The sequence below is a fragment of the Bufo bufo genome, chromosome 8 (genome assembly GCF_905171765.1).
Source record: "Bufo bufo chromosome 8, aBufBuf1.1, whole genome shotgun sequence".
Lineage (NCBI taxonomy): Eukaryota > Metazoa > Chordata > Amphibia > Anura > Bufonidae > Bufo > Bufo bufo.
In genome coordinates, this window is record NC_053396.1 from 186,984,749 (window position 1) to 187,003,993 (window position 19,245).

General features: G+C 43.0%; 1 protein-coding gene across 1 annotated transcript in view; it reads right to left on the reverse strand.

The window, feature by feature from the left end:
* LOC121009409 (cytochrome P450 2G1-like) overlaps positions 1-10,762 on the reverse strand; it is a 33,418-nt gene extending 22,656 nt beyond the window's left edge. Inside the window, exons 1-4 of the mRNA XM_040442517.1 lie at positions 10,538-10,762; positions 9,436-9,598; positions 4,101-4,250; positions 3,292-3,452 (exon numbers count right to left, since the gene is read on the reverse strand). Coding sequence (XP_040298451.1) covers positions 3,292-3,452; positions 4,101-4,250; positions 9,436-9,598; positions 10,538-10,717 — 654 coding nt within the window. The 5' untranslated portion in view covers positions 10,718-10,762. The remainder of the gene's footprint in view (positions 1-3,291; positions 3,453-4,100; positions 4,251-9,435; positions 9,599-10,537) is intronic.
* Between the last annotated feature and the right edge of the window lie 8,483 nt (positions 10,763-19,245).

Here is a 19,245-nt window from a genome sequence, read left to right on the forward strand (position 1 = left end):
GCCTCCACACAAACGGACACCATACGAGATCCTATTTGGGACAGGGCCAAGAATGGGACAGTATTTCCTGCAACAGTTACAAATGCATTATGAATCTGTTGCCAAATTGTCTAACATACATGCACAAGTTTTCTCTTCCATTCCAGATCCTTACTCCCTAGAAGGAAGCCACATTCTGAAACCTGGAGAGTGGGTGGTGGTCAAGAAGCATATCAGAAGCACCCTCGAACCACGATACAAGGGACCATACCAAGTGCTGCTGACCACCCTAACTTCTGTAAAACTCGAGGGGAGACCTAACTGAATCCATGCATCACACTGCAAAAGAATACGAGTGTCAGCTCCAGATACCGAGGGAACCACCGCTGAATCTGCATGATTCCTTTTGCAACAGTTATCACTCTGCTACTTTTTGTCTACACCTACACGGTCACATATACACAGAATCTTCCAAAGACAGGAGGATAAGTGGCCATCACCCAACAAAAAGAAAAGGATGGCTACATATTGACCACTTTCTGGTTTAATTCCTCCAGTACGCACGTGGCTACCTTCAAATTCGATTACTGCAGTCTAGTATTGTGCCCAACACCAGCATGGCAATGTAGCATGTACCAGACTGGCAGCCATAGATCCACATACATCGGTGTCACTGATAACCAGTATGGGGAACAGTGTAACTCGTGGGGAGCAGTTGGTTGGAACACGGGTGAACCATGGGGATACAGACCTCAGAGTGCCTGAGACAAAAAAGACAAAATGGGTAAATCCTTGCTTACCCGCATGACACTGTTTAAGAGTGGAAGATGCCACCCAAATGGACAGACAGGCTCCAACATGCCACTTACCCTCACAATAGAAAACCCCAGCCTCAATGACGCAGGGACATACCTTATAGGCACCTGGATGGGGGTGGTAACTGCTGGGGGCATGGGCATGTTCCACCTGAAAGACCTACATAATCTCGCAAAGATAGAGAAGGGTCCGTCCAAACCCTACACTACCTCCCTTCGGCAGATGACAGCCATAGCAGACCCCACCTTTGAAGATACTATGGCTGCCGAGGCAGGATTTTCTGACACCAACCTGTGATTAGAATGGATGAAATACAATGCTGACACACACATCTGCCTCCTGAGACTGAAAGCTGCTTCCTCAGCCTATATACCAACACTAGCGTGAATGACTCTGCCTGTGAAAAGTGGAAAGAAAAATACCCCCTGGTAGTAAAAACCCCCAAACCAGGTGAAGGCATAACCATATACCCCGGTAACTACACCTGTTACTTCAACCCTGGCAGTCAGAGATTCTTGGGCAACTTCACAGAAGGGTACTGCTCATCCTACAGCAACCTGTCCACTGAAACACAGAATCAGAGGGTATCTTTGGGGGACATCTATTGGATCTGTGGAGACGGAAAAATAAGAACTAGGTTAGAAGGCAATTGGTCCGGTGAATGCGCCCTAGCGAAAGCCATAATGCCCCTTCACATACTAGAAGATGACCCAACAGTTAGAGGGTATACTCAAAAAACCTATTCAGGGAGGTCAAAAAGGGAGGCCTCCCCACAGGGGAGCTTTGACCCACATGTGTATATAGACGCAATAGGAGTCCCAAGGGGGGTCCCCAACGAGTTTAAGGCCAGAGATCAGGTGGCAGCTAGATTTGAATCCATACTCCCAATAGTGACAATCAACAAGAACGTAGACTGGATAAACGACATATATTATAATCAGCAAAGATTTGTAAACTACACTCGTGATGCCCTAAAAGGAATTGCAGAACAGTTAGAGGCTACTTCTGCTGTGGCCTTTCAGAACAGGATCGCCCTAGATATGATCCTAGCTGAGACTGGGGGAGTTTGTAAAATGATTGGGGAAACTTGCTGCACCTACATCCCATATAACACTGGCCCCAAAGGGAAGGTAACTGAAGCAATAAACAAGCTTACTAACCTGTCAGAGGAATTAAAACGTAACCCAGGGATAACAGACCCATGGGATGAGTACTTCGGACGGTTCAAAAATATGTGCCGTTCTCACCCAGATTGGTATGGTGATAGTCTTGATGCTAGTATTAATGTCAGTAGTGTTATGTTGCATTGTACCCTGTGTCCAAAACATATGTGAAAAAATTGGGACTTGAACTACTGAACAGCCCATCATGCTGCTATATGGTGAAGAAGAAATGGAAACCAAAGAATTCAACACAAGTTCCCCCACCAATTACGATGTCATACCGAGATAGGGAAAGATGAATCCCAGGGTACTATCATAAGTCCGATTAACCTGGAGTCTACCCAAAAAGGGGTAGGTTGTCGCCACTGTGGGTGAAGAGGATTGTGAATGGTATTCCCAGGGGTTCACTAGGCAGGGAAAGTTCTACAATCAAGAATCCAAGGGGGGACTGTTATGGAATATAATGGACACTTGCTTGGCACTTACAAAATGGTGTCTGTCCGAGAGACAACCCCCAGTATGCATTCTATGATTGAAACTATTTGCAGCAAAAACTTGAAACTGTCAGGAATTCCTCTGAGTCTATCATACATATGCCTTAAACTTATTTCCTGTTTACATTCCTTCTTGCTAAAAGACCAATCATGTGAGCCCACTCCTCCCACTAATATGGAGGGTATATAATGTGAAGCCCCCATTCGAGTTATGCTTTGACCTTATATAGAGTGTCAGTGTTATTTCTCTCGCCGTGCATGCACGTATCTATTTAATTTGGAGCAGTGTATCAACCTACCTGACCATTGATCAGAACCAGAACACTGCAAAGATTCCTTAGGCTTCTTTTACACCTGCGGCCGGGTTATCTGACTGACAGGTCCAGAAGGCAATGCCACAGCACTCAGCACACAGTGGTTTTTGTCTGATTATCAGCATATTTACCGGGTAGAAGTTGAATCATTATAGTCAATGGGGTCTGGTGGGAAAGCGGTAGTGTCCAGCAATGCAGGATCTGGAGAACTCTGGCAGGCTGTTCTCTACCGGAACAGTCTGCCGGAGTTCCCTGCCACAAGTGTGAAACTAGCTTTATTTTGATGTTCTGTTTTAATTTTGAACCAAGACTGTGATCACCCCTGATCTAAGCAAAGGCGTCCAAACAATGACATTCAGTCATAGGTCCATCCATTGTGCATTACTATACTTTCCCCAAAGAGGTTAGCAGGTTGCTGTGCCTGGAAATATGAAATGGACAGATGGTAGGCAGACATTTCCAGAGTGTAAATTCTGGGTAATTACATTGCACCCATATACCTGTTAGACAGTTTGTAACATTTACCTGCCCTGAACGGGTGTTTAACAACTGGAGAAGATTGTGAAGATATAATATAAGAGTCAAAAACTTTTCATCTTCATAGTCAAATCTTTCACCAAACACAACGGAGCAAATGACATTAGAAACAGCAGCTCGTAATATATATGTTGGGTCAATTGGAGCATCTGTTAGGAAAAAATAAAGAAAAGTGGTAAATTACTGCTTTAAATGGGTACTCTTATCTATCCTATTATCCTATAAATATCAGATAGGTATGGGTCCCGTCTGTCTACAGAAAGGGGCCCTGTTGCCTCGATTTGGGAATGGAGAGGTATTTGTGCTTGTGTTGCTCTCTCCGTTCATTTTAATAGCACTTCCAAAAGTAGCCAAGTCCATCTGCTCAGCTATTTTTGAAAGTACAGTACCACTGAGTTGTTGGCAGAGAGCTGTGCATGCTCAGCCTCTTCTCCACTCCAATCTGGGCACGACCATGTCCTGTACTGGAGATAGAAGCATATCCCAAAGGTAGGGCCCACACCTATTGTACACTCATGGTGTGTCTTGTGCACATAGACCTGTCATTTCCATGGGTCCTCAAAAAAAATAAAAAATCACCCATGTGCTGTCCGCATTCGTATATATGTCCTACAAATTTTAGAACGTGTCCTATTGTCTGTTTTTGCGGACAGGAATAGCTATTTCAATTTATAGGACTGAGAAAAATTCAGATTGCACACGGAAGGTATCCCTATTTTGCGGTTCTGCGGTTTTGCAGGAGGCCTAATATGTATGGCCTGAGTGTAGGAGACAGATATCTTTGGAACTTTACCCACCTTTATCCTTCATAAATTTTTCAGCAAGACACCGGGCTTCTTCTTGGATTCTTTCTTCAATGCTCCTCTTTCCCATTCCAAAATTTCTCAACGTTGTCAGAGAAAAACGACGAAGAATTTTCCACCTTTCCCCACTGCTTGCAATGACCCCTATAAGTAAAAAAATAAAAATTAAAGGGAATATACTATATTTTTTACCAAATAAAACCAAATACTGAAGCAGATTCTCATTTTTTTTAATAATCTGTTCTTGTTTTCTGATGGTAGATTTATTTAATTTATTGTACATGATTATGATGCGGCCATCTTGCCTGAACTGCTTTTAACAACATTTAGAGACATGCTTTACAGCAGTCATATAGTCTGCAGAGTCAATACATAAGACATGTTTATTGTCGTCTATGGGAACATTTTCTCAGCATGCTCTGTGCAGTGGTCACTGTACAAAGATGGAAGTTCATGAGCTTTAAAGTCACCGATTGTGACTATTGGATACTGTGTTATCTGTATATAGGTGTTATCTGTCTTTGTAATCCTGCCTTTGATTACAGTAGTAAATGACTACTGGAAAGTGATCTCTATGAAAGATGAAGTGTCAGTTTATCATAAGGCTTAGGAACCATACATTTCTAAGAGTAATAATGGACAAATGGCCCTTTTTCAAAGGGTGCAGCCAACAGTATTATGTGTATAGAGGGTTCCAGACTAAGATTACATACAGTCCTGATCAAAAGTTTAAGACCACTTGAAAAATGGCAAAAAAATCATATTTAGCATGGCTGGATCTTAACAAGGTTCCAAGTACAGCTTCAACATGCAACAAGAAGAAATGGAAGATAAAACATTTTTTGAGAATTCAATTTAATGAAAACAACGAATAAACTGAAACAGGCTGTTTTTCAGCTGATCAAAAGTTTAGAACCACACCTCCAAAAAAAACTAAACCCCCCCAAAACAAAAATCCAACTTCCAAACATGAACTCAGTAATGAGTAGCTCCGCCGTTATTGTTTATCACTTAAAAAAATAGTTTTGGCATGCTTGCTGCAAGCGTTTCCATGAGGTGAGTAGGAACATTTCTCCAAGTGGTAAAGACGGCCGCACGAAGGCCATCTACTGTCTGGAACTGTTGTCCATTTTTGTAAACTTCCCTTGCCATCCATCCCCAAAGGTTCTCAATTGGATTTAGATCAGGGGAACATGCAGGATGGCCCAAAAGAGTGATGTTATTCTCCCGGAAGAAGTCCCTTGTCCTGCGGGCATTGTGTACTGTAGCGGTGTCCTGTTGAAAAACCCAGTCGTTACCACACAGACGAGGGCCCTCAGTCATGAGGAATGCTCTCTGCAACATCTGGATATAGCCAGCGGCCGTTTGACGCCCCTGCACTTCCTGAAGCTCCATTGTTCCGCTGAAGGAAAAAGCACCCCAGACCATTATGGTGCCCCCTCCACTGTGGCGCGTAGAAAACATCTCAGGTGGGATCTGCTTGTCATGCCAGTAATGTTGGAAATCATCAGGACCATCAAGGTTAAATTTTTTCTCATCAGAGAATAAAACTTTCTTCCACCTTTTGAATGTCCCATGTTTTGTGCTCTCTTGCAAAGTCCAAACGAGCAGTTCTGTGGCGTTCAAGGAGACGAGGTCTTTGAAGACGTTTTTGTTTTTGAAGCCCTTCAGTCTCAGATGCCGTCTGATGGTTATGGGGCTGCAGTCAGCACTAGTAAGGGTCTTAATTTGGGTCGAGGATCGTCTAGTGTCTTGACGGACAGCCAATTGGATCCTCCAGCTCAGTACTGATGACATTTTTTTGGGTCTTCCACTTGACCTTTCTGTTCCATAACCCTCAGGATCATTTAAGATATTCCAAATGACTGTCTTACTGCGTTTCACCTCAGCAGCGATGGTGCGCTGTGAGAAACCCTGCTTATGCAGTTCAACAACCCGACCACGTTCAAAAAGGGAGAGTTTTTTTCCCTTTGCCATCACAACGTGTGACTACCTGACATAAAATGACAATGAATCCACATCTTTGCACAGATTTGGCCTTTTAAAGGCATGTGGTCCTAAACTTTTGATCAGCTGAAAAACAGCCTGTTTCAGTTTATTCGTTGTTTTCATAAAATTGAATGCTCAAAAAATGTTTTGTCTCACTCCCATTTCTTCTTGTTGCATGTTGAAGCTCTACTTGGAACCTTGTTAGGATCCAGTCATGCTAAATATGATTTTTTTTGCCATTTTTCAAGTGGTCTTAAACTTTTGATCAGGACTCTATATACGGTAGAAGGGTCAGGCAAATTCATTTTTCACTCAAGCTTTTCTTCCTGGAGATAAACTGCATAAGAGGTGTATAGAAGCGTTGTTCTCCTCTATCCCCATTGACAACACATAAACACTAGAAATGAGTGAATCGAACCCACGAAGTGGAATTCGATTCAAATTTCAGGATGAATTTCATTCGCCTAGCAGAAGAATTTCTTTGTGCTTCGTGTCAGCGAATCGATTTAACCTGAAATAGTGTGAAAAACTAAAAAATGCAAACTTACCTCCTCCATTTGCTCGCGATGGGCCGCCAGCCTCTATCTTGCTTCAAGATCTCGGCTGAAATCTCATGCAGCGCTAGATTACATCATCCTGCTGGCTGGCGTGATGACGTAATCTCGCGCCGCACAGGATTTCTGCCGAGATCTATAAACAAGATGGCGGCGGCTGGCCCGTTGCAAACGGATGGAGTTGGTTAGTTTGATTAAATTTTTTTTTAGTTAATTTTACACTCAGATGCCGCGATCATGTATGAACGCGGCATCTAAGGGGTACAATGACGGGGGTGGCGCTTTCGCAGTTCCTTGTCATTGTACCTGCTACTTACAAAAAAAATGTGCTTCGTGACGAAGTTATTGGCTCTTGACCAACCAGACACCTTTAGAAGCCAGCGCAAAAACTGCAACATTTTAACATTTATTTTAAATCAAAATCGCCAACAATTCTTTAAAAACAAAAATAAAACTTGATTTAAACAGTAGGAAATTTTCTGATGACACATTCATTAAATGAGTTGTCCAGATTTAGAAAATCATAGGCATTTTCATCCAAAAACAGCAACATTTTATCATCCACAGTGGGAACCATTACAGTAACTAGAAGTAGTAGGTAGTATTAAGCGAGGTGAAGCATTTGAAGAGAAGGAATTCGGTCTGAAGTTTAGGAAAACTTTGAATAGAAACAAATCCGAATTTTCTCTCTCTTTGTGGTAACAAATCAGGTTTTCCTAAAATGGTGACTGCATATGTTACAAAGTGAAAGTAAGAAGCCCGGGAACACAAGATCACCCGTAATGCCATGCAGTCAGCCAAATCCGCAGATAGCCATTCCCTGTGATGTCACAGCCCTATAAAACCCTCATCCTGAGTGGACTCCACCATTGTCCTGTGAGCTGAGCACAGGGAGAGACGTGGCAAGCGATATGCGCTAAGGACAGTGTTGCTGAAACTGATTAATAGAACAATATTGGAGAGGGAGAGTGCAGGGACTGTGCAGGGGGAGTGTAGGGAGACTACAGAGAGAGTGCAGGGAGACTTATTCTATAAAGTTTAATTTATTTTTTCCATTTACTTATTCCTATATCAGCCATAAACTAAGATATGTAATTCAATACCAATAATATGGAAGCCTTTATTATTCCACTGCCGGCATGTCAACCAATACTATCCAGTCTGCACCTCTTAGGGAGGCCAGGTCTTAATAATGACCATCCTCATCTTTTGCTGGGTTTACCTTTTCGAAATCATCCTTCAAAGTCTTCATGTCCTCGAAAAGTTAGCAAGATGCAGAGAGAGGAGGAGCTGGATATTCCTGATGACATATAGAGATGTCCCGAACTATTCGCCGGCGAACATAGCTTGTTCGCGTTCGCCGCGGCGGGTGAACATATGCGATGTTCGGTCCGCCCCCTCTACATCATCATTGAGCAAACTTTGACCCTGTATCTCACAGTTAGCAGACACATTCCAGCCAATCAGCATAGCCTCCCTCCCAGACCCTCCCACCTCCTATCAAAAAGCAAGGACAGCATCCATCTTAGATTCATTCTGAAGCTGCAGTGTCACAAATTTGACTAAGTTGTAATCGCAATGCGATTAATACAGGTTATATTAATCGCATTGCGAATTCAACTTAGAGCTGGGTTCCTAATGGTTGTATTGCTAGAATATAACGAAGATTGAGAATATAGTGCTATATTCGTTATATTCGTCAATTCTAGCAATACAACCATTAGGAACTTAGCTCTAAGTTGAATTTGCAATGCGATTAATGCAGGTTATATAAATCGCATTGCGAATTCAACTTACCACACTCTGCGTCAACTACGTAATTTTCCATGGGAGTTTTGCCATGGATCCCCCTCCGGCATGCCACAGTCCAGGTGTTAGTCCCCTTGAAACAACTTTTCCATCACTATTGTGGCCAGAAAGAGTCCCTGTGGGTTTTAAAATTCGCCTGTCTATTGAAGTCTATGGCGGTTCGCCCGGTTTGCCCGTTCGCGAACATTCGCGGAAGTTCGCGTTTGCCGTTCGCGAATGGAAAATTTTATGTTCGTGACTTCTCTAATGACATATTCTCGATATTAGATGATGTGGTAAAGTTGGAAAAGCAGATGGCAGAAGAAGTGCTCCCACTTGTAGGGAAGGAGAGCGCTGGGGTTGGAGAAGTGGGTATGCCAGAGCTGATTAATATTCAGTGTTTACTGTCAAATAATATGCATATTGTCCCCCCACCTAATCAGTCAAACCCCATACTAGCAACAGCCCCTGTTTAAGCGTCCATTAAGGGTGTTGCAGCCATTAACATTGAAGTAGTACTATACAGTGTTCTTCATTATTAAATGACAGTCAGCTGTGGGCTAATAGGCCGTGCTGTTCTTCACTGCAGCATGGCCGCAACCTGTCCGCAGCACAGCAGCTCCCTGTGTACCCTAAGGCAGAGTGGTCTGGGTATACCTGATTTATAGTGATTCGCGAAATTTAATTTGTAACAAATCAAATTTCTTGGTGAACTTTGGCAAAGTTGCCAAATTGAATTTTTCAAAACTTCGCTCATTTCAACTAGTAGGTTGGTTCAGCTGGTTTTACATTTAGGCCTCTTTCACACATACCACACTTACTATGAGAGAAGTATACTTTCACAGCATTATACACTGTGATGACCCTCCCCCCATCTGTCAAATATTATAGGTATCATTAGAGATGTACAGTATGACCTCTGTAAAGTAATATACTGTAGAATAATTCACATTGATATAAATAAAAACTTATTTTATTCTTTTACTTTATCATCTTACCAAAATCTTTAGAAAACAATTCTCCAGTTCCTATGTCTCCCCTGTCACTAAAAGCATCGCTGCGGTCCACCAATGCTTCCTTCACAGCATCGTACCCAATCAGTACTATCGTCCGAAGATTGGCTATGTAGACGGTATAGACAGGTCCATATGTCTCACTCAGCTAGACAGATATAGAAAACATGAAAAAATTGTAAATTTAACACTTGTTACTGTTTTCATATTAGAGTATTACGGGTCTGTACAGGAGATGTACGACTAGAAATGATGATCCTGTCCAGTGGGATCAAGAACACCGGGACCTCACCTAAGAGACTTATGTAGGAATTGCTTTCCTTTCTGGATCTCATGAGACTGGGATATGATTTCTGCACAGGTTAGTAATGAACCATCAGAAAGTTAATACAGGGGAAATGGTAGCATTTTATTGCTCTCCATCAGTAGCTAGAGAGGAGAGCAGCTACAAAGAACACCTCTCTGGAGAAGTCAACAGGTCAATGCATTGCATTTAGCTTATTCTTTTCAGTGGTCACCATGTAATACTTTATTTCCCCTGTGGTGGTGCTACAGGCACATCGAACATTTGCTGCTGGGTTTACATAACAGCTGATTGCTGATGCTTCATGCAGTGGGGGCACACCGTCATCTACTCACTGTCACGGGATCCTTCTAACAAAACTGTGTTGCCGAAAGTAGATGACCCTTAAATTTTTCACAGAGAAATCTATGTTATAATTTTCTCTGTACACATTTTTTATATATACTGCACATCATTTCCTTAACATCAGGTATCTCCCATTTTAGGCAGGATTGATTTCATAACACAACAGGACGGCAGTCCGGGCATCAAATTCCTCTTTTACTCTGGATTTATCAGCAGAATATAGGCTGCTGTTTATGGTATCTTGAGCATCAGATACATACTCTAATAAAATATCTTGTATATGATGATGGACTTGAAGAGCATCTGCGGGGATTATTAATTCCCTAAGGCTTCCCTTGTCTATTGCTGGATCATCCTGACTTCCTGAAGAGATTAATGGTGGGAATTAATATGGACCCATGTCCTACTTAGGGTAAAATAGAAGGTAAGTGTACATACCTTAATAAAAGACTGTGGTAGTTCTGAGGTGCTTAGCTGAAGGACGTTCCCCAAGCCTGGCAGAGGTGTAGGTCCTGGAGGTAGGTTCTTCTGTTTGATTCTACTCCACCATTTAATGAGATAAATTAGGAGGGTGAGTCCTGTAGCCAGGAGAAGAGTCGAAGCAATGTTCAGAGCCATCCTGCGCCCCTGTTGTCACAGCTCTGGCTGTACTATTGTACTATGTCCCTCTGTATTTATACATGACTAGGAGCATGGCAGCAATCCAGATAACCTGTGATCTTTGAGGACATGCAGGCTGTGCTGGTGTAGATTACAGCTCTATTGCATAATATATTGTAAATACTAGCATAATAAGCAAGATTTATTTAAAGGGAGTTTGTCACTGGGGATTTTGCCATTAAGCGAAGCATAATCTTTGGTAGGCACTTGCAGAGGGAACTAAAATGGTGCTTTTCTTCCTTTTTTTTTTTCCCATCCTCTGCTACATTTGCGAGAAAGAACCTTTGAAATCAATAAGTGCACTGAGGGACGACTCTCTAACCCATCGCTGCAACCATCTTCATCACTATTTTGTTGAAGCCTTACCTGGCCTTGGCCAATAAACAGGGCTTGGCATTCAAATCCTCCACTTACCCGGCCCAGTAATCTCACACCTGCACCATACTGTAAGTAATCGTTTCATGCACGGTACAGTTCTTTTGAAGAATGTGCTGTGCTGCTCAAGTGCCAAAACAGGTTCCATTTTTTTTTTACAGTACAAATTAATTTATGAAGTTACTGCGCAAAGTCTCGCGAGACTTCGCAAAGCAATGACTTCAGCTCACCGGAGCCAATACATTCTAATACCGTATGGAGCTCCTGCTCCTTACAGTATTAGAACGAAGTTCTATGCGAATCGACTACAGGTGTTTCATCCGAAGTCCTTTCGCTCATCCCTAGTGATGAGTCTGTCATCATGCAGCGCGCAAGATTTCTTCCTGGATCTTCAATCAAAATGTCTGCGGCGGACTCTTTCTCGATCAAGTGGATAAGGTGAGTATTTTTATTTTTTTAACAGATTAACCTCTGACAGCCCTCAATGGTCATCTCAGATGCTGCGATCAGCAATGAACAGCATGGGCACGTGCTTCACACGGTCGTGTGAACAAGCCCTAAGAAACTGATTACTTTTTGAACTTTTTTGATTTTACTATGGCAGTAATAAAGTAAATGTACTCACACTTGGTGTAATCGGACAGCATGCTGGCATTAATAGTGTTAAATCAGCACTAGATGGTCAGAGGTTAGTCAGATTGTATTTGCACCCGTGGTAAACATGATCGATATTACCCTCAGATGACTTGTACAAATACATGCAAGCTTATTGATCCAATTATACCCCTGATGTGAGCGATATGACGGGGATTTATTAAGTTTGCATGGTGAAATTATTTTACAGTAACATAAAATGTCATTTGTGTCCTGGTGAATGAATGATTAGATGCCTGGAGGAGTCTTTAAACTACAATCCGGGGGAAAGGAAGGGTGTTTTACAAAAATGGTGGTACATTGAGCAAAGAGAGAGAGAGAGTGGGATACGGACGATGTAAATGGGAAGTTTGTTGGGGACAGGGTCAGAAAGGAGAATAGGGAGGTGACTAAGAAAAAGTAAACACTATAGATGAGGACATTGTTTTTAAATGTGTTTCAGGGCAGATTCAAACAGTTTGATTAGGACTCAGCACATTCTAATTAATTCTACCTGACTTTAAAGTGCATAGATTGCCCTGAATAGTCATGTAGGACACTCTGAGGTCTCCTGGATTGTATTCAAGCCATTTCAGGCTCAGTAATGCCAAGATAGCATTAGTAATATCAAAGTGACAGGGACAAAAAGATGATAGCCGGTGCCCTGCTGGCGGGCAGTGCTGCTGACATTTCTGCCTCATCTCTACGGTAACGGGCCTACCTGGCTGGCAGGTTCACTCTTCTTGTTGCTGTGTCTCGGCTCAACTGTATTATGCCGTCAGGCACGTTCCATTACGGGCTGCCCTGCCGGGATACTTTGTCTGGGTACTTGCCGACCAATCAGGGGGGGTGTCGTAATCAGTCATAACATCTCAGGTCATGTTAGAGGACGTTCTAGTTGACCTGGGGAGCGCTCTATTCAAGCAGGCAACTTCTGGCCACAAATGCCTGTAATTAAGGTGTCTTTTCATATACCCTGCTATTAAGTTTTGACCTCTGGATTTTTGGACCTCAACATTTTCTGAATACTTCCCATTTTGCCTGACGATTTGGACTTGACAGGACGTCACGGTTTCTGATTTGGCTTTAGATTCATCTGGTATTGGCTTTGGCTTGTATGACTATATTCTGTTTAGTTCTGTCCCGGTTCTGACCTATCCAGTCGGTTATCTGCTCAGCATATCTGTCACTACATTTATTTTTTGTAGGGATAAGCGAATCAACCTTCAGATCCGAGATCCGAAGTTGATTCGCTCAAAGCTTTGTTTTAATGCTGTACAGAGACCCATATGGGCTTGGGCGAGTTGAAATTGGTTATCACCGAAGTCTTTGGCATTCAATTTTTAAACTTTAAAACTATTTTTAAACAGGAATTCGAAGTCGGCTTTGGTACAGGCTGGTATCTCGGTACCGAAACTGATTCGGATAACTGTTTTAAAGTTAAAAAATCAAATCCCGAAGTTATTCACCAAAGTCTTGCGAGACTTCATTGATAACTAACTTCCCTCACTGGAGCCCATACATTTGGATGATGTACAGAGACGAATCTCTGTACAGCGTTCAAAAGAAGTTTCGAGCCAATCAACTCTGGTCTTGGATCCGAAGGTCGATTCGCTCAACACTAATTATTTTGTCCCAGCATTTTTCCCTGTAGGGAATATTTGTGTATTCTTTGGTGTGATCACTTATTGTAGCCACATACCTTTAATTTTATTATTAAGATTCTAAGAGGTGATATGCAAAAGTATATAGTGCTGAATAATCTAATAACTGATAACCAGCATGGATTCATGCAAAACAGGTCAGAGTGTAGGGGCTCATGCACACAAACGTATTTTCTTTCCGCTTCCGTTATGTTTTTTTTTTTGCCGACCGAATGCGTAACCATTCACTTCAATGGGTCCTCAAAAACAACCGGAGTTACTCTGTGTGCATTCCGTTTCCGAATTTCCTTTCCACAGAAAAGTAGTGCATGTCCTATTATTGTCCTCAAATCACGGTCCGAGGCCCCATTCAAGTCAATGGTCCACAAAAAGTACGGAAAACACACAGAACACATCCGTATGTCATCCGTACTTCATCTGTATTTTGCGGATCCATACTGTAGAAATGCTATGCCCAGCCCATACTGCTCATGTGTTTGGTGATTAATAAGTTACTGTTTCCGTTTCTGATCTGCAAAAATCGGATCAAATACGGAAACCATACAGATATGTGCAATAACGGAACAGAAGAGGGCCTAAATCCGAGAAAAAAAAACCCTCAGATACAGAACAACGGATCCATGAAAAATGGACTGCAAAACAACAACGGTCATGTGCATGAGCCCTAAGAGTGTAACAGGGTTGACCTTGTTGCGGTGGCGACTCCACCTTGTTGTACTGTCGGATTGTTAAATGAATCTTGCTATACCTATAAGTGTTTGCTATTTGCATGCTGTGCTATATCACCCTGCACTGAAAGAGAGACCGCCGGCAACACTAATAAGTACCGTAATACATGTATAGACTCTGCTGATGTCTCTGGATCAGTCATTTGTATCTGGTTTGTTTGCCCACAAACCAGCAATGGAATACATTGTGAGGACTCCTGTTCCTTCCACCATAATAGAGAGGACTCCAGCAGAGGTCCTCTCTATGCTTTTCACAGCCAGTTTGGGGGCCCATAGCTTGGGAATGGGGCTGAGTAGTGACATACATATTACTGATTTGGAATCAGCAGCAGGTGTATTATGCACTGTATTTTTTGCGGATCCATGTTTGGCAGACTGCAAACTACATACGGTACGCTACATAGTGTACCATGGAACAATCTTAATGCCCCATGTTATTTATGTAAAGTGATATGTTACATGTGCAGAGTGTGTATTAGGGCTCATGCACACGACCGTATGTATCTTGTAGTCCGCAAAACACGGATCCACAAAAAATACGGATGAAGCCCCTAATAGCACAGTCCTATCTTTCTCTATAATGTGGACAATAATAGGACATGTACTATTTGTTTGCGGAACTAACATACAGAAATACGGAAATGGAATGCACAGAGTAACTTCCGTTTTTTTTTTTGCGGACTCATTGAAATGAATGGTTCCGCATACGGACTGCAAAAAAAAAAAGAGAACGTACATGGAAAAAAAATATGTTCGTGTGCATGAACCCTTAGGCTACATTCACACGTCAGTATTTTTCTATATCCCGATTTTCAGTCCGTTTTTTGCGGATCCGTTGTTCCTGAAAATGTTTCCGTATGTCATCCGTATGTCATCCGTTTTTTGCGGATCTGCAAAAAACGGAAACATGTATAAATTTCAATAAGCAAATAAAGTTGTTTGGATTTCTTTGAAAAAAAATTGAAAAAAAAAAAGTGAATAAAAGTCTAGTTATGTGTTACCTCAGGTGCCATTTAATTTCCAGGAACGGAATACGCATAAAACGGATGACATACGTAATGACATACGAATGTCTTCCGTTTTTTGCGGATCCATTGACTTTGTATTGTTCCAGGATCCGATTTTTGCGGAAAAGAATAGGACAAGTTTTATATTTTTTCGGACATGCGGAACGGAACAACGGAAACGGACAGCACACATTGTGCTGTCCGATTTTTTCCAGGACCCATTGAAAATGAATGGGTACAGAACTGGTCCAGATCTGTTCCTCATAAAACGGAACAGATCAGGAAAGAAAAAACGGACGTGTGCATGAACCCTTATACTACAGGGAAATACAAGATGGTGTACCACAAGAGAAGGCACTGCATTAGACATAGTAAAACATTCTATGTTCACAGGCCCTGGACATGACTAGCTAATTGTGGGAAATACCGCCTGTAGCACCATATTACCACTCTGGGGCAGGATGTGATGGACACTGTAGTGGAGTCGCATTGGTAATAGTAACAAACGCACTATTTATTTTGTATACACTGAAATAAACGTCTTATACAACAATCATACCGATAAAGCCTCATGCACATGACCGCGCCATGTTTTGCAGTCCACAAATTGCGGATCCACAAAACACGGATGCCGGCCGCGTGCGTTCCACCATTTGCAGAACGGAACGGGCCGCCCATAATAGAAATGCCTATTCTTGTCCGCAAAACGGGCAAGAGTAGGACATGTTCTATTTTTTTTTGCGGGGCCACGGAATGGAACAACAGAGAAGTGAATGGGTCCGTAACTAAAAAAAATCTAGCTGGGATGTGGACCCAAACAACGTACGTGTGCATGAGCCCTAAGGCTGAGTTCACACTTCAGTTATTTGGTCAGTTATTTCCATCAGTGATTGTAAGTAGAATTGAGCGGACACCTGGATGTTCGGGTTCGACGGATTCAGCGAACTTCACAAAAAAGTACGAGTTCCGGACCCGAACTTGACTCGAACTTGACCCCGAACCCCATTGAAGTCAATGGGGACCCGAACTTTGGAGCACTAAAATGGCTCTAAAAAAGTAATGGAAAGGGCTAGATGACTGCAAATGGCAGCAAAATGTGGTTAAGAGCATGGCAAGTGCTCTGCAAACAAATGTGGGTAGGGAAATGACTTTAAATAACATAGAATACGTAAAAATAAAAAATAATAATCTTGTTCTAGGAGGAGGAGGTCCATGTGGAGTAGAAGGTTAAGGAGGCGCTGGACGTAGCGGTGTAGGTGGAAGCGGCGGTGGAGGAGGAGGAGGTAGCCAACACTAGTTTTTGTTTTTGATTTTTTATTTTATTTTATTATTTTTTTAAATTTGGGGATACCCCAAAATATTGGGAAATATAAAAAATAAAACAAAGAGAGAGTGCGCTGGAGTACAACAATGGCTGGGTGAGGCCGGTATACATGTCTATTCTGCACAAGGTACGGACAAGTCCTGTGTGATCAATGACTGGTTCATTTTAATGAACGTGACCTTGTCCACATTGGTTGTGGACAGGCGGCTACGCTTGTCTGTGATAACCCACTCCAGCCATGCTAAACAAACGTTCAGAGAATACATTGGCTGCAGGGCAGGCCAGCACCTCCAAGGCATAAAGGGCAAGCTCAGGCCATGTGCCCAATTTGGAGACCCAGAAGTTGAAGGGGGCAGACCCATCAGTCAGTACGTGTAGGCGTGTGCTCACATACTGCTCAACCATGTCGCACGTCCCCGTGACGGCCTTGATCCAATTGGAAATCTTCCCTATCAACTTTCGATGTTCTTTTATGCACCTACCATGGTGATCACAGGTAACGGGGAATCAGGGTTCCATGCCAGAGAGGGAGTCTGAGAAAGGTATACCACATCCAAAGAAGGTCAATGGATGAAATTAAATGTGATCGAGCAGAAATGTGGGACAAATTATTGAAGCCAAAGCTTCCAAGTAAAGGAGGGGGCGCAGGGCAATTACCCACTCCCGACTCGGGGAGGTAGTGACGATAAATAACAATACAGGACTCTTAAGATGCCCTGTTATTGGAATGATTAATAAAAAATTACAGGGAAAGTCACTGGGGTATTTTTGATTTGGAAACGTTATACAGGAGAGGCCCTGTTTCCGCTTTGTTGACTCTAGATAACTTCTGCCTGATCACACGTCCCCGTAACCTAAACAATCCAATTGTATATATTCTCTATCAACTTTCGATGTTCTTTTCTGTGAGGTAGCGTGAGAAAGGGATACCACATCCAAGGGAGGTCAATGGCTGAAATGTGATTGAGCGGAAATGTGGGACAAGTTATTAAAGCGGAAGGATCGAAAGAAAAGAGGGGGCTACCGTCAATTAAATTCAAATTTTAGAAATTTAAGTCCCTGTCACCTATGCAAAGCAGGGGTTTTTCAACTGCAAAAATGGGTTAATGTCACCCACCAATGGAACAGACGATTTTTAAAAATTTCGGTCCCTGTCAACTATGTAGAGCATGGGGTTCATTCACGGCAAAAATGGTAAAATGTCACCCAAGAACGTAACAGATGCTTTTGCAACCTGCTCCCTCTTTTGCTGTGCTGGTGCCTCTGTGCGGCCACCACCTCTTCCTCCGAACTAGACATGTCACTCGCATGACCTTGATTCCATGTGGGGTCTAGTACTTCATCATCCTCCACTTCATCTTCCACCCACTCTTTACCCCTGCCCTCCTTGTCGGACTGCAGAAACAGTTGGCACCTGTGTTTTTTCATCATCAGAGATGTGCTGCGGTGGTCTTCCCATGTACTCATCCTGAAACATAAGTGGTTGGGCATCAGTGCACTCAATCTCTTCCACTTCTGGTGCAGGGATATGTGGATGGCCCATGGAAACACTGCTAGCAGAGTCATCAAAAAGCAGAAGAGACTGCTGCATGACTTGGGGCTCAGACTGCTTGGCTGATTTGCAAGGGGGCGAGGTGAAGGACTAATGGACATGGGCTGCAGGTGCCAACTGTGGTCTTTCAGCAGGAGACTGGGTGGGAGACAATGTGAAGGAACTGGAGGCACTGTCAGCCACCCAATCTACTATCGCCTGTACTTGTTCTGGCCTCACCATTCGTAGTGCCGCATTCAACCCTATTAAATAATGTTGAAGGTTCTGTCGCCTACTCGCACCTGAGGAAGGTGTTTCACTTGTGCATGTAGCTGGCACAGATCGACCACGTCCTCTGCCTGCAACAGGAGCTCCACCAGCAGCACCACGACCGGGGTCACGTCTCTTATTTGACGCTTTCCTCATTCTTTGCGTTCACCCACCAAACTAACAGATGGTTTATGTCAGGCGACAATGTAACCGCCAATAGTCAACTATTAAGTTCACTGACAGTAAGGCAGTGTTGGTGTCATAAAGAGGAAACTTTTTGTGATTTCACACAGCAGTGTGACAGGCGAATTTCATACAATTACTTCACGGTCACAAAAAATGTGAATTTGTCAATCAACAATGTAACAGCAGTATTGACTGGTTGTATTGGACTGTCACAAATGCAGCAAAGGCCGCAAATCTAGTGTCTTGCACAAAATGGGTGTTTTTTTTAAACCAGAATATAACAGCAGTATTTAAAGGGGCATTCTCATCCCAATGATCACTGTTTAATCTGCTAATGATATAACAGTGATCATTTTTGTAAATATAATGTATTAGCCAATTCCCTCCCTTTTTGATAAAATCCTTCCCCTCCTACCTCTGTGTTGTCATTGTGTCTCTCCTAGTTACGGCCACCTCTCGCCTGCCGAATGCAGGGGCCGCGCATGCGCAGAGTAACCACATCGATCCAGTGGCTGGCCTCTCCTTTCTTTCATGAACGCGCACGGCCGGCTGTTCATTTCCTTGTGCTGCTTCTGAAACAGGGCCGTGCATGCTCTGTTTGCAGTGCCGCGCATGCTCTGTTTGCAGTGCAGACTTGGGAGAGAGCGAGGAGGTGCTGGAGTGGTGACCGATTACACTCTGCTCTGCCGTGTAGTGACAGAATGTGCTCAGCGTCCTCCAGCTCTCACTGAGCAGACCTCGTTATGTGCTCTGTCCCCTTGTCACTGG